Genomic DNA, 15,850 nt, shown 5'->3' on the forward strand with positions numbered 1-15,850 from the left:
ATGCCTATAAAGTGATGAATGGATAAATAAATTGTAGTATATGCATACAATGGAATATTATTCAGCAATAAAAAGGAATGAATGAAAAGGGAGTACTGGTACATGCTTCAACATGGGTGAACCTTGAAAATATTATGCTAAGTAAAAGGAACCAGTCACAAAAGACTGCATGTTGTATGATTATGTTTATATCAAATTTATAGACACATAAAGTAGAAGTTTCCTAGGAATGGGGATGATGGGGGTTGATAAGTAAAGGATGTGAGGCTTAGTTTTAGGTTATAAAATGTCTAAACTTAGACTATAGTGATGATTGCACAACTCTGTAAATATGCTAAAAACCACTGAATTGTGTCTTTTAAATGGTGATTTTTTTGTCAGTTATATCTCAATAAATCTATTTTAGAAAGAAAAAGTTTATAATATTCTAGGAAGAGGAAGCTCAGATACTGAAATAAGGTAGGAAAATGGAAATGGAGAAACAATGATGGATTTGAGGGTCAGTAATGAGATAGAACCAGTAGTGCTTTGTAATTAGTTTTGATAACAACAGTCAGATAAGAGGATGCATATGTAGTGACACCCAGTTTTCTGGCTGGGGGTGGTACCATTCACAATGGGTTGGGGATTTGGTAGGGAAATAAGACTTTAGGAAAAAGGCGATGAGTTTGTTTTTTAGCATTGAGTTTGAGGTGCCTCTGAGGCAACCAGGTAGAGATGCTCAGTAGGCAACTGAAAATGTAGGTCTGAACCTGGAAACAAAATTTGAGAATCATTAGTAAATGGCTTAGATTTGAGTCCTTGTATGTACAAGGAGAGTGTTGGTTAAGAAGAAAATGGGCCAAGAATATATAAGAATTATACAGAAAAAGAGTAGCTGGCCAGAGAGACTGAGGAGCTGCAAAGTGGGGAGAGGTCTTTGGGAGCCATGGGGTAAGAGGTTCAAGAAAGAAGGAATAGGTTATAAAAGAGTTAAGTCCTGGGGATGTAAAGTACGGCATGGTGACTATAGTTAATGATACTGCGTTGTGTACAGGCACACCTTGCTTTAGTGCCTGCTTTATTGTGCTTCATAGATGTTGTGTTCTTTTACAAACTGAAGGCAATACCCTCTACCAGCGAAACGGTTACAATTCACTTTGTTGTGGTGGTCTAGAATGAACCCGCAATATCTCCAGGGTATGCTCATATTTGATAGTTGCTAAGAGAATAGATCTTAAAAGTTCTATTAAGAAGAAAAAAAGGAAGGTACAGTGAGCTCTCTCAGACGCTGTCCTCTTCACACAATATGAGCACTGAAAAATATCCTTTGTGCTTGACAATTCAGAGGTCAGTGTAACCCTAATGAGCAGCTTCGGTAGAGTGCTGAGGGTAGAATTTAAAGGAGGGTTTCTTTAAAGATGGAATGGAGTTAGCTTTATAATAGACAAACTTTTTTCTCTAATTCTCTTCTGTCTTAATGCTAGAACTTTATTCTTTAAGCATTTCCAATCCATGGTACTTCATTTTTAAAAAATTGCATGTGCTTTAATTAAGGTTGGTTTTTCTTTTTATAACCCAAGATAGCAATGCAAACTATAGCATTCATATTTTACACATTAGGATTCTCAAATTATGTAAATTTCCAATTTCATACACACACAAAAAGATTTACATCAAATTCCCTTTATAAAGTCCAGAAAATTCCTTTTACCACAGCCTTACCTCTTATATTTCCCAAGTACTTTTAAAAAGAAATGCCATTTACAAAGTGACTGTATCTTACCTTATGAAGATTTCGTATCATCTAGCTCACCAGATATACTTTTCACTGTAGTTGTTGAGGGTAGTCAGATTTAGCACAGGCCTATTGATCAGAGTTTGGATCATTGTGTCCCTGTTCCATATCCATATTTTAGAGCCCATCTTTGACAGTTCTATCTCCCTGTTGCCCTAAAAATTCCTTTGCAAATGAGTCAGATGCTTTCTTCTTTCCTGCTTATCTGTGTCTCCTAGGAAATGAGAAGTTTCAGGGCTCCTTGAAATTCTAGTATGTTCTAGTAAATTCTACCCTCAGTGGTGTTCAATCTTTTTGACCCTCCCTATACATGCATCTTTGTTTTGCCTGTCAGAAGCAAATGTTTTCAGAAATGATTCTGTGAGGTGCTCCATGGGATTTACTAGTTCTTTGTTCTTTTTTATTTTGATTATGGTCCACTACAGTGAATATTAGGTCATAATCATTCAGTAATGGAGATATAAAGTTCCCACAGAGAAGCTCCAAGGATGGTAATGTATTTGCTACCCCAGTCTGTTCACCATGACTCTGTGTTAGAAGTTCTGAGTAGGATCTGGCTGCCTGGTACCACCAGAAGGCAGCAAGAGTTGCCCAACTTCCAAGTGCTCTTGTGCTAAAAAAACCCCAAATAATCCCAGGCTTAATACTATCCACCATGAATTACATGCTTACTGTCTTTCAGTTGGCATACGTAATATCTTATGTTAATGTAATTTTGAAAATTAGAATTAGCATCACCATTTTGGTGGGAGAGTAGGGAGAATTAGGAAATCAAAGCTCAGAGACGTGAAGTAACCTGTCCAAGATTATCTAGTTTGTAGGTAGCTTTAAAGCCCAATTTTTTCCCTGCCATATGCTCTCTGAAAAGGGTATACCACTGTGAAGGATTTTTTTAATGTCCTCCTTTATTGTGCCCAACGGAGATTGAGAGACCTGGAAAAAAGCAAAAGCCCCAAATTGGATTTTGTTAATCTAGCCTGCGAGCATTCTCACTGCTTAGAGAACTCAGGCAGCACTCTCACAATACAGGGTTAATTAAGATTTGCTTCCATAATTTTTGGCAGTTCCAGGAGCAGACGTTATCTCTGAGATTGCACAATCTTCTATGAAGCACTTTGAAGCCAAAGTCTAGAGAAAAGACTTTGAAGACCACATCCCAGCTTGTGCTTTTTCCTGGTGTTTGTCTCTTAGCCCAGGGTGGTAGCCTAAATCCTTGTCAATTATATCCCACATGGAAGCATGGCTAAGAAATATCATTCCTGGCAATGGGTTTAGCCACTTTGTAGGAAACGTTGGCATCTCAGAGGACTGGTGGATGAGACAGAAGCATCGGTGGTGGTTCTGTGTAATGTATGGTCTTAGGGCCAGAGCTGAACACAATTTACACAGTCGGAGGCTGGTTTTGAGAATTTTGTTTCCCTCCTTCTCACCTCCTCCCTGTTTTCACTCTCCCACTCAAGAGATGTTTTTTTCTATCCCCTACCAAGAGAAAAGTTTGTGATGGGGGGACTAAAGTGTGGCTTTGGAGTTAAAATCTGTTTCTGCACTGTCTAGTATGGTAGCCACTAGCCACCTGTGCTGTCAGGCTCTTGAAATGTGGCAGATCAGAACTGACATGTGAGGAAAGTGTAAAACATTTCATACCAGATTTCAAAAACTTGGTATGAGTGTCTTTCTGTTCCACTTGTTCATTTATTTTGTTGTTTAGATTTAAGTCTTGATCAATAGGTATTTACTGTTTATATTTTTGATCTTTTTTTTCCCTGTTCTTAAAGAAGAGCCTTCAACATTTCATGTAGTACTGGTTTGGTGGTGATGAGCTCCTTTAGCTTTTCCTTGTCTAGGAAGCTCTTTATATGTTACTGGGATGATCACTTAGTAAGTTAAAAAATGTCTAATCACTGAGGTGTACACCGGTAACTAATATAATATTGTATGTCAATGGTAATTGAAAAATAAAAAGTGATTTTAAAAAACTTAATATGAAAAAGAGAATGTGAAATATTTTATTGTTAATTTTTAATATTTATTACATGTTGAGATGATAATATTTCAGATTTATTGGGTTAAATAAAATATGTTTCTAAAATTAACTTCCCCTACTTTTTTAAATGTGGCTACATGAAAATTTTAAATTATAAATGTGGCTTGCTTTTGTGGCTTGCATTATATATACTTTTTGGACAACATTGATTCTAGACCAATATGACAGCCACCTCACCCAGCCTACCTTTGAATTATGGCCCATTATCTAATACCTCAAAGAGGGCTAAATTTGTCCAGTCTTTTCTTCTGATCCTGTTTGCCTCCTTACCCCTGCCTGAAAGGAGTATTTCGTGGGTTACTGGACGGGTAGGGCACGTAGAAGAAAATTGGCAGGTTTGACCACTTGGAGGTGAGGACAGATAGTCTTATTGGATGGGATGGGGACACCAGACTGGTGGGGCCCAGAAGCAACAGATTTGCTAAAGATATTCCATGAAGTAAGTTTTAGGTTTTTCCCATTAGGAATATGTCAGTGGTTTTGACTGAAATATCAAATTTTCCCAAAATTATTGTGCTGCTTGTTTTTCAGTGCCCCTGGCTTGCCTAGTCAGTCTGTGTGACCACTAAACCCTTGGGGAGTCCAGGCCAAGGGATGGGATGACAGGCTGTGAATCCCTGAGCGGTGGGGGCTAAGCTCCTGCTGTGGGTAGTTGCTTGCTGCTGAAAAGATGAAAGCAGCTGATGAAAATTATTTCAAAGGAAGTAGACTGCTGTGTGTGTGCGCTCATGTGCGCGTGTGTATGTATTAAAGAAGTTTCTGTCTAAATTTTTTTCAATTGAAATTTTCTGTTCTTTTTCTTTTAAATTATTTTTTATTTCTCAGTTACAGTTGGCATACAATATTATATATCTCATGTGCATCTGACACCATAGATAGTTATTAGAATATTATTGACTATATTTCCTATGCTGTACTTTACATCCCCATGACTGTTCTGTAACTACCAATTTGTACTTCTTAATCCCTTCATCTTTTAAAAATTGTTTTCAATGGAAAATTCTGTTTTAAAGAGTACAGTACGAGAAAAAAAATCATATTTTTCAATTAATCTACAATGTAATCAACGGAAGACTGACAGTTTATTAAAAAGTGGCGCATTATAATCAGATACTGCAGTGCCTGCTAGTTACTTAATGAAATTTCAATGAACATTTAAAAACCCTTCAGAAAAATAACTGAGAATATTTAACTATAGGTGCATTTATTTACTTTAAATTTTAATTAAAAATGTGTTTAAAATATACAGCTCATGAACTTTTCTTTTACCTGAATTGGCAGTTATATACAAATGTTGCTCGTCCCCAGGAGACCACATCCACCATTTCTTTGAAGCTGTGTCCTGATAATTCTTTATATCTTGCAGTGTAACTACCAGAGCAATAAATGGTCCTTTTGAAGCCTTAGGTCCTGAGACATGGTACAGGACTAAAATCTCAGGTATAGGTTAATGTCATTATGCTAATATTGAAGCCACTTTTCCTGTGACCAGAAAAGTTTTCATGTGTTAATTGATCTTTATTTGGAATTTGAACAGAGGAGAGACCGTGCTAACTAAGTAAACATTCTCAGCATCTTTCTCGTTTATTCACTAGGAAGAATCTCTGTCTGTTCCCTGCCTTCATGTCTCAGGGACCTCAGACCAGTCTGCTATATCTTCATGTGATCTTATTTTCTAGGTCATCAGTTCCATTTTTCTGTGCCTCGCAGGCTTGGCACTCTCACTTAATAATGTGTCTGTCCATGTTACCTAGATGTCCTTGCTTTCCTCTCCATTTTTTTTTAGTTTAGAACAGATCTTTCTGATTCTATTCATAGTAGTATCTGTGGATTTTAATATTTGCTCATTTTTATTGAGTAAATTTAGTGCATCTTGCTTGAGAAATTAGATGTGACTAATTTAAATTAAAAATGGTGCCTTTCAGACCAAAGTATTTAATAGCAACTGAAGAAGAAAATGATGTATGAAGAGTACTCAAGGAATAGCTTTCCCCAATACTGTGATATTAGTAATCTGGGCAAGGGCTCCAGATTTAGCAAATAAAAATATAGGATGCCCACTTAAATTTAAATTTCAGAGGAACAAAAATGAATTTTTAAATATACGTATAGCCCTGCTGGGTGGCTCATTTGGTTGGAACGTCATCCCGTATACCAAAAGGTGGTGGGTTCAATTCCTGGTCAGGGCACATACCTGGGTTGCGGGTTTGATCCCTAGTCAGGCACGTACAGGAGGTAATCGATTGATATTTCTCTCTCCCTCTCTCATGTCCCTCCCCCTCCCCTCCAGCCCTCTCCTATAATGCTTTTTGTCTAAATATTTGAACCCTCACCCAGAGAGGCAAAACCACCATACCTAAAATATCAGACCTCTCCTTACTATCCCTTTACTTTGTTTTATTTTTTTCATTCTACTTTTCAGTAACCAATATTACATACTTGTTTTTTTAATATCTTTTTCCCTACTACTGGAATATAAGCTCCATAAGGAAAGGACATTGTCTTGCTAACAATTATATCTTCTGCACCTAAAATAGAGCCTGATTCTTACTAGGTACTCAGAAAAGTATTTGTTGAATACATGAATGAATTTGTACTATACAGCAAACTAATTTCTTATGTCATTTAATTCAAGAAAATATAATTGAGCTCAAAGAATTTCAGAGAACATCTAAAGTGACTGGAGTGGTAGAATACTTTCTAAAATTATTAAAAATTATTCAACTTGTAAAAACAATAGTGAGGTGTATACATGGTCAAAGTTAATAAAATTATGAAATGTAATGATGAAGTAAAAATAGGCATGTTTTTAAAATGCTGGTTATCAGAGGCATTCTTTAAAGTTTTGTGGACACATGAATGTTTTTATGTGTGTGTGTGTGTTTTTTTACACAATTGGGTAGTAAATATGGAGCTCGTAAAATGTTTATTTCAAAAGGGTTTAAAGGTCTGTTTTGATAAAAATCATAATTAAAGCAAAGTTAGAAATGCATCTCACTTTGAAAAGTAACAGCGTGGAGTACAATTATTGTGCTCATTCTAACAGGAGTTGCACTGTTCGTTGATAGGAATTTCCAAGACTGTCAAGTGTCCCAATTGAACCTTTATTTTGGGACAATGAGTGATCAGCAACCCTGGGAAGGAGGTCATGTCCAAATATGGCCATAGATGCATTTGGGAGGTGTATTTGGAGTCTAAAAGTAACCCCAGATATTCATCATAGAGAGTCATCTCTAGCTCTGACCTAGATTCCGTAGAAGCCCAGGGATATTCAGACTGGGCTTCAATGCTTCTTAGTCTCCAGGTCCCAAAGGAATCCTTTGTTCTATTCAAACATGACCCACTCCAGTCCCCGCACTTCCCTCAGGATCACAGTATCCATCGTGAGTATTGACTGGTCTTGTAAGTACACTTCCCTCTCTCTCCTCCTTTTCGCCTGTGCTAGGTCTCACTGTCGCTCCTCTCCCTGGAGAGATTTCCCTCTCTGTGAGGCCAGAATATGGCTTGTGTTTTTGACCTTTGTGTCACACTTTGATTCTGAGGCTTTTGGGAGCATGTGTGTGCAATGTCTGCAGAGCAGTTTACTTACAATATGAGATAGTTCACTCTTCTTTTGTTGCTTCCATATTACCCCACTTATGCTAAGGACACCCCACCCCCCCATACTCAAGGAAGGAAGACTGGCAGCTATCCAACCTTTCTGTGTTCCTGTTTCCAGCTCCTGATTTTAGTAGCACATTTGAAATGAGATACACTCTTACATTTTCTCCTTTCATCTCTGCCTCTTTGGGTTTTTGGCAGACATCAAGGCAAATCAATCAGACCCACCACTGCAAACCCATCTGCTTTCAGGGACATGCAGGCCGACCAGTTGTGATGTTTCACCCTAGATCTAGCTCTAACACAGAACTAAAGGAGGGTCCCTGTGGAGGGAGAGTAGAAGGCACGTTCTAAGGTCAAATGTTTTAAGCTCTGAATCATTTATCTGCTGACAGGTGGTGGCTAGGCGGTAGACAGGTGGTGGCATTGGCATTTTTAGTGACACTGACAAGATGGCATGATTTTGTAGTAGATGAAAAGTGAAAATGCAGTTCTTCTTTGGATTTGACAATAGGGATTGATAAAAAAGATGCTGTCATCATTGTAGAAATGTAACAAATCAGGGTCCAGTCAAGGTGTTCATTTATCAAGGCATTACTTCTGCACTTCATCTGGCACTAAGGTCACACATGAAAACAGTCATCTCACTAAAATAGCTTTCCCGCTGCTGACAGCCCAGAAATGGTTTCATAAAAAATAATAGGTTATGGCCATCCACACCTGTCTTCCTAATACTTGATGACACTTGAATGCTCTGTTCATTTCTTGCTCCCAACAAGCATGTAAGTGATGATTCTCTTCGGGTAGGAATTAAGAGGATTACAGACTGTCAGGGTATAGGTATATACATTATGTTGGAAGAACAGCTCATGTAATACTCTTGATAACAGTTGTAAATTGAACCCACTTACAACGATCAAAAGTTAATTGAGCTGCTCATCATGCCTCTTAGAGTTGATCTTCAGTAAGCTGAATTATGTCCTCTATTGGACCGTGGAATTTTTTATGCTGGAGATCAATGTCTCTTTTGAAGATTTTTAGTATTGTGATTTAGTTGTTTGGAAATTAAAGAAAATCCTTAAAAGGTTAACTAAATAGAAATTTATGTGGTGGTAGTGTCAGGGATGTGGGGTGGGGGAATAAAACTCAACTTTTAAGACTTTAAAACCTCTCTCCATTACTCTTAATTTCTGATCTGAGTCAGCTTTTTTGTGTGGCCCAACCTAACCCTCCATAGTCAGAACAGAGGATGATCTCAAGGACTTCGCCCACCAGTTACACTCTCGGTGGTGATGGCCCAGAAGGGAAGCATGCAGTAGTGACAGTGGCATTTGTCCTCTCCATAACTATGACTTTGTCCCTTGCCTGATCCTCTGAAGTTAAACTCTAAAGTAATGATGCCTGAAGTGGTAGCATCTCTGGCAAATTTAGCTTCCACTTTACCCTGTCCTTCTCATCCTCCTGAGCTTGGGGACATCTTTCCTCATTGCATGGATATACGCAAAACTGGGGCCAGAGTGTCTGCCAGTTGATAAAAACATCACTTTATTCAAGTAATTGTTCACTTTTGCTTTTATTCATAGATTAATAGAAACAGATAATTTAGGACACGAAGGATACATGATAAGAAATTCAGAGCAGAGCATGTATGTATTATGTGATCATGCTGAAAACTCTAAGGGAATTGGTTTCATAATCATAATGTTGACGATATCCAAAGAAGAACAGTTATTTATTATTTTAGAGTGTACAGATACAGAAGGATGTCTAAAATGTATGTTCACCAAAATATTTAAACAGTTAAATGTGATTCTTAAGGAAAAGGGGAATAATAATTATTATTTTCATTTATTTCTTTCACTACTACTCAGTTTATACTAGGCAGTGTGCTAAGCACTGTACACATTATTTTATTCTAAACGACATCAATTTGGTGTTGTTCCATTTTTTGGATGAGGAAACTGATGTTTAGTGAGATTAAATAAGTTATCTGAGATTCTGTAGGAGCAGCCAGAAATAGAACCAATGAGCTCATTTGGCTCAAATCCAGTACACCACCGTCATGACCTGAGGATCGGAAAGCGAGGTGCGTCTACTGGAGAGTAAATGTTGGGTCAAGTTGTCAGTCTCTGGATATTGGGGAAGCAGCTGTCCACGAAGGAGGAGTGACTTCCCTCTTCTCATTCTGAAGATGGTTGGCAGGGCTTAAGGAGACTCTGCTTATGGGGACCCTCTAGGAAAATGACCTCATATCAGTTTAAAAGAGATTTTCACATGAGACCTTTTAACTCCATGTATTAGATGATGATTTTTTGGCCTCTTTTTTGGCCTCTCTCTCCATTTTACTTCTTGTAAAAATGGAAAAATATCATTGGAATCAGACTAAAAAGAAAGTAATGAATATTGAAAGAGCAGTTGCTTTACCCTCCTTTGGCAGTCAGGCTTGGTGACTCCCGGACTCTAATATTTGCTGAATGGGTGAGGGAGTGAATGAACTTTGGGGGATTAGGTGTGGATTCCTGAGATACATACTGTTCCTGCTCTCAACAGTATGGGTAATTGGGAGGTGGTTAACTTTAGCTTTCACTTAAAAATTATGATTATTTTTTTCTAGTCTAGTACACAATTTCATTCATATTAGCCTATTTATAAGGGTCTACTGTATCTCTTGACCTTCACTTTCAGTGAACAATGTAACAAAATAGTTATTTAGTCTATAAAGTGAAGTTCCAGAAATTATTCCCTTTGAAACTGAGATCAATATGTGGGAAGAAAACTCTAGACGAGCACACATGTGGAGAAAGCATTTAAAAGTAAACCTAGGAGGGGAAAGTTTATTAAGGAAAAATTTATGATTTTTAATTTCATTTGATTTTTGCCATTTAAAAAAAAAACAAGGAAGATTCACATATGCATAGAAAAAAACTACTCAGTATTATGCAAAGTTACTTTCTTGAAATTGTTGATCAATTTCCCTTTCACTTAATCAGACTGTTGGTACCATTTAAACTTAGCATGATGCCAAATGAGTAGGCAGTTTCTAGGGAATATAGTTCAATGATTTCTCATCTTGAAAGCTGCAAAAAGCGTTACATGCTCAGCATATGTTTTCCTTTGAAATAGTCCAGCAGCGGCAGTGATAACATTTCCAGCAACAGCAGTGATAACATTTTCATTGGTCATCTTTTCAAATATTCTGTACGTGGAAACTATTACTGTGTGGAAAGAGAAGGCTTCTCTTGGAGGACACCTGGGCGGTGAAAACTTTCCTCTGCCTGGTACCAAACCCCCTCCTCTTCTTCAGACTAGACCAAATAAAACATGCATTTCATAGTGTATCTCTTTATACGTTGTCTTTATATTCACCTTGTTCAATACCCAGCTCACCCCAAAATATCCTTTATCCTTAGCAACTACATTTACCTTGATAAATATTAACTTTCTATGTGTGCTTTACTTAAGTCATGCTATGTTTTTTAAGGTTCATTTTTATTCACCTCTAGCATTCCATTCCTGTAAGCCATCAGAATTTTCTCTGGACTGATTTGCAATACATTTGGTGTTTGCTAGCAAATGTGGAACTTTTCAGTTTGTGTCCTTTCTCTACGTGATATAAGATCTAATTACCACCCAGCATGAAATAGCAGCTGAAATGAAAAAGTCAGTAAGACAAGGCATTGGCTTCACTGGGAGCCAAGCAACTACTTCCTTTATGCACTTCTCAGCTAGAGAGCGAAGGGAAATAGCATTCATTAAAGTAACTCATATATTAAACACTTTTTTCCTTTCTGGATTTTAGCTGAAAGAGGGAATTTGTTCAAATCTTTATGGAAGCAAGACATTAAACAAATACTTTTAATTTGCTCTAGTCATTGATGTACCCTTAAATTATGCAAAATATTTCCATCATTGGGGTTGCTAGATGTAGTCCCATCCCATTTTCTTGACATTTAAACAGGTAAAACTAACAATCTTTACAGAAATGAAATAAAATCAAGTGAATCATTAATCATTTTTTATAAGGCTTAGACTTTTACTCAATTTGGAGCTTTTGAACCCTAACTCTGGAAAAAAAAAATCTCTAGATATATCTTTTAAAAAGCATTTGTCATCTTAATATAGTAGTTTTGTTTGTTTTTTTATTTTCTGGAGTAAGTTGGGGAATTAACCTCTCAGGAAATATTGATAATATTTTACCTTTTTAAATTACTGTGGTTGGAGTTTTCAGTTAATAGATTGTCCAAAATTACAAAGGTAGATACCATGTGGTATTGGGGGGGCAGCACTCTTCCTACTCTTTGTATATATTGGTACAACTCTGGAGGGGAAAGCACCTTTGTAAAAAATGGAAATGCAGATAGCCTTGACCTGGCAATTCCACCTCTAGGAACCTGCTCTTGAACTTATATGGATAAAAATGTTCCTAGTGAAATTTGTCATATAAATAAAAAATGCAAAGAAATCATTATTGGGAAAATAGTAAATAAATTATGATAGCCCTAGCCAGTATGGCTCATTTGGTTGGAGAAAAAGTTGTGGGTTCGATTCCTGGTCAGGGCACACGCCCAGGTTGTGGGTTCGAACTCCGTTCAGGGTGCTAATGGGAGGGAACCAATCAATGTTTCTCTCTTACATTGATGTTATCTCTCTCACCCTTTTCTCTGTCTCTAAAAAATTCAATAAAACAAACAAATAAATAATGATATATCCATATCCAGATGCACCTCATTCTTTTAAGTAGATGATCTTAGAACAAAATACATTTGCATGCTCTGATAAGGAATATTCTGTAAGTTATCCTGTTGCATGAAAGGAGCAGATAGTTGGATTCTATTTGTGCTTCAGAAAGCAAAGGATGGATATGTGTGTGTACAACTTCCTCCCTCTTCTCTCTTTAGGTAAATATACATTCACACATCTAGAGAAGGATGGATGAAATACAAAGAAACTATTGGGAGTATTTACCTCTGGTGAATGAGCGAGACTATGGTTCTGGGATGGAAGGCATTAGGGGTGGGGGCATACTTTTTATGTGCTGTTTGAATTTTCTTTCCCATGTATATATGTTAGTTTTCATAATTAAAAAGAAATTTCAAATTTTTCTTTTAGGACTCTGCCCAGGAGAGTGTTATCACTCGAGACATTCACCGTACATTCCCTGCACACGATTACTTTAAGGACACTGGAGGAGACGGCCAGGAATCTCTTTACAAGATCTGCAAGGTAGGGCTCTCGGCCTCCGCTTTCCTAACTGATTTTACAGGGCTTTATTTCAGGAACCCATCTTAAAGAGTTTGAGATTTCTTTCTGTCTTCATTTCTTATGTGCACTGTGTCATGTTCTCTGCTTTACATGGAAACTGCCAGATCAGTGCTTGGTCCTGAAGGTGACTTCTTGGCTGCGTGTTCAGTGCCACCTTGTGAGGAGGAGGCACAGTATGGCCTCAGCCTGGCTCTGCTGCTAACAGAAGGGAACAGAAGGTCCTCTTCAGGCCTCTGCAGTAAAGGCTCAGAGGAGTCCCTAGGACTTTGCCCTTCTGACAAGAGAATGTGGCAGTTGTCTCAATTTTTTTACAATAAGCAGGATTAAGAAGCAGTATGGCACCTGTTGTTGATAGACTCTGTGTTGTCACATCATACATCTTTGTGCAGTTTGTATGTCCCATTTTGAAATCTTTCTTCTCCCTCATTGGTAGTAGGCCTGGAAGAAAACTATTTACTGACATTCAGTAAACATGCTCTGCTTGGGTACAGAAGATTCTGTCTCTGTAAGCAGAGCATACTCATCAGATTATTCACTTCTCTAGTTATGTCAGAAATGCAGAATGACTTTTTAAATCATTACGTGAAGTTAACTCACATTGTCAGTGCTAATCAAGGCCGAAGAACCAAAACTACGAAATCATTAAACAAAGTTTGCCCTTTTCCTCACATTTAAGTTGCCCTACAAAGTGTGGTGGGTATACTCAACACTGTCCTCACCTACCATTCCAGTAGAATTGTTAATGAACAGTGAACTACACAAAAATCTTGTTAAAATATGGAGAAAAAGCAAACACCATGACTGATTTATAAGTTAGATAATCAGTTCTTGAATAATGAAATTTAGCCTTTTGAGTATCAAAGATGAGCCAGTAGGTAGGTAATCAGAAGTATACTCACACATCGATGTCATTTTACATTTACTGTTTTTTTAAATGGCACTTATAAAAGCACTTGCCTGCATATGCTAACCAAGTAGGGTTGATGTTTGATTGTGCAAAGGGCTCAGCTTTCAGTCAAGTCCAGCTTGCATGTTTGTGGGTTAGCCCTCTGCCTACTCCTGTCTCCTTTTGTCTATATTGTCTTTTCTTGTCTCCTGATGGCACCATTTTGGAGGATTATAAATATATACACTGATCAGGGATCTATTTTTATATGGATGTGTCATTCAGAGCTAGAAATGCATAAATAACTCAAAATCTGAGAATTGTACTGATGTCTAGAAAGTGATACATCATCTAGTTTTAAAAATGCCAAAACCATTGCACTACGAAAAATGTATAATATATTCATTATATGCTTGTAACAGGAAAAAGTAATTATTAAAAAAATTTTCTACCTGTTTTGAAATTCTACAGGCTAATTAGCTTCTGGTTTATGTAAGGAAGATATCAAAATTTATGTAGTTTCTAAGTGTATTTAGAAGGGTCTGGCTTACAGGATATGTAACATTTTCCGCCTAGTGTTGAGTATGTTTTCAGCCAATCAGTGACTTTTTCCTCAATTTTTCTCTAATTGATGCTTGATACTTTTTTCACATAACTAAACAGATGGTTCCTTGTGCTTGCAGCCTCTGACTTAGTTTTGCTCTATTGTAGTAAAAACAGTATTTGTGTCATTATGTAATATTTAGAGGGAAATATCTGAAACATTACTAAACACAGAGATAAAAGTTAAACAGTTGGTACTTTTAAGTGCTTGCTACTCCTTGCTGTGGTATAGCAGGCTAATAATCCAACTGTGAATTCATTAGAAATTATTCATTAGTAATTCACACAGCTTGTGTAGCCATTTTAGATTGTCAGTGTATATTTTGCAACACAATTGGACAGTTTTTTTAAAAAATTTTCTTTATTGTTGAAAGTATTACAGATGTCCCTTTCCCCCCGCCCACTGACCCCTTACACTCCACTCCTGCCCTCTCCCCAGGCCTTCACTGCACTATTGTCTGTCCATGGCAATTAGACAATTTTAAACTCTAAGTAAAGAATATTATAAAAATGTATCTCTAAGATACCTTAATTGCTGAATAAATTGCACTAAATTTTGTGAAAATTGCAGAGAACAAAAGAATCATATTAAAATTTCAAAATTCAAGATAGCAGATATAAATTGCTAAGGCTTGTAATATTGTACTAAAATATGAATTACCTAAACATAAGTTTACAACAGTCTTTGATAATGGAGGAGAGCAGAAGTGAATATATCAGAAAATGTTTTAGAAAGCAAAATTCACTGGGGTCCTACCATGTGGACCACCTGGTTTGTAACTGACACAGTATCTCCTTCTCTTGATCTACTAGGATTTGGTAGTCAGGTGTCATACAGGGAAACTCGGGTGGTGGTGATAACTCACAGATTGTACAGCACACTTAGGAGTGATTTAGGGCTGAGTGTTATTTTCAGGTTTGTGCATCTTCTTTCCTCTGCTTTTATATTCAATTTGAACTGAAGTCCTTCATTTTATGACCACCCCATATCCCAAAAGCTGCTGTGTGTGACTTTAAGGCCACTAAGTGGGATCTACCTGTCCTTTCATTTTAATTTCTAGAATAATATCCAACATCATACCTCACAGGCTCAGCAGTATACCTCTGAGTTTCCATTCTGGATACCTTGCACAGATCTGAGTAAACATTAATAATGCCTTGATCTTAAATCAGCTACTTTGTTATATAATCTGTAAATAATGACAGTTTTTCTTACCAATTTTTGTTCTATTCTTTTTCTTCTTATTCTTTTTCTTGTCTTACCACACTGGCCAGAACCTCTATTATAGTGTTAAAATGAAGCAGTGAGACTAGACGTCCATGTCTTGCTCCTGTTTGTAAAGGATTAGCATCTAATGATTTATCACCGAGAGCAATGCCTCGTACTCACATCAGCAACACTCATATAGACCTTTTTTAAATATAGTGCCTTCGATGTGCCTTATAATAATTTCACACAGAGTACTTTCATACTTACTACCTCATTTATTTCTGACAACTCCTCACCTGTGGGGCCTATAGTAGAAATACAGTATGCTCTGGTCTTAAATTGAGACAGAAATTAGGAAAATTTCAATTACAATGAGTGTTGAAACCAGTTCTGGTTTCAAGGATACAGGAGTCTCACTTTGTAGCTGAAGTTTTCTGTGGGTCTGGTGAGATGAGAAATGACCTGAAC

The 15,850-nt window shown here is 37.2% G+C and overlaps 1 protein-coding gene across 2 annotated transcripts in view; it reads left to right on the forward strand.

The window, feature by feature from the left end:
- RABGAP1L (RAB GTPase activating protein 1 like) overlaps window positions 1–15,850 on the forward strand; it is a gene marked incomplete at its 5' end in the record, with an annotated part of 365,222 nt that overhangs the window by 195,616 nt on the left and 153,756 nt on the right. For both annotated transcript variants that reach the window (XM_081121358.1, XM_081121362.1), the window contains one exon: window positions 12,531–12,644. In XM_081121358.1, coding sequence (XP_080977484.1) covers window positions 12,531–12,644 — 114 coding nt within the window. The remainder of the gene's footprint in view (window positions 1–12,530; window positions 12,645–15,850) is intronic.

The sequence above is a fragment of the Miniopterus schreibersii genome (genome assembly GCF_964146895.1).
Source record: "Miniopterus schreibersii genome assembly, chromosome: 19".
NCBI lineage: Eukaryota > Metazoa > Chordata > Mammalia > Chiroptera > Miniopteridae > Miniopterus > Miniopterus schreibersii.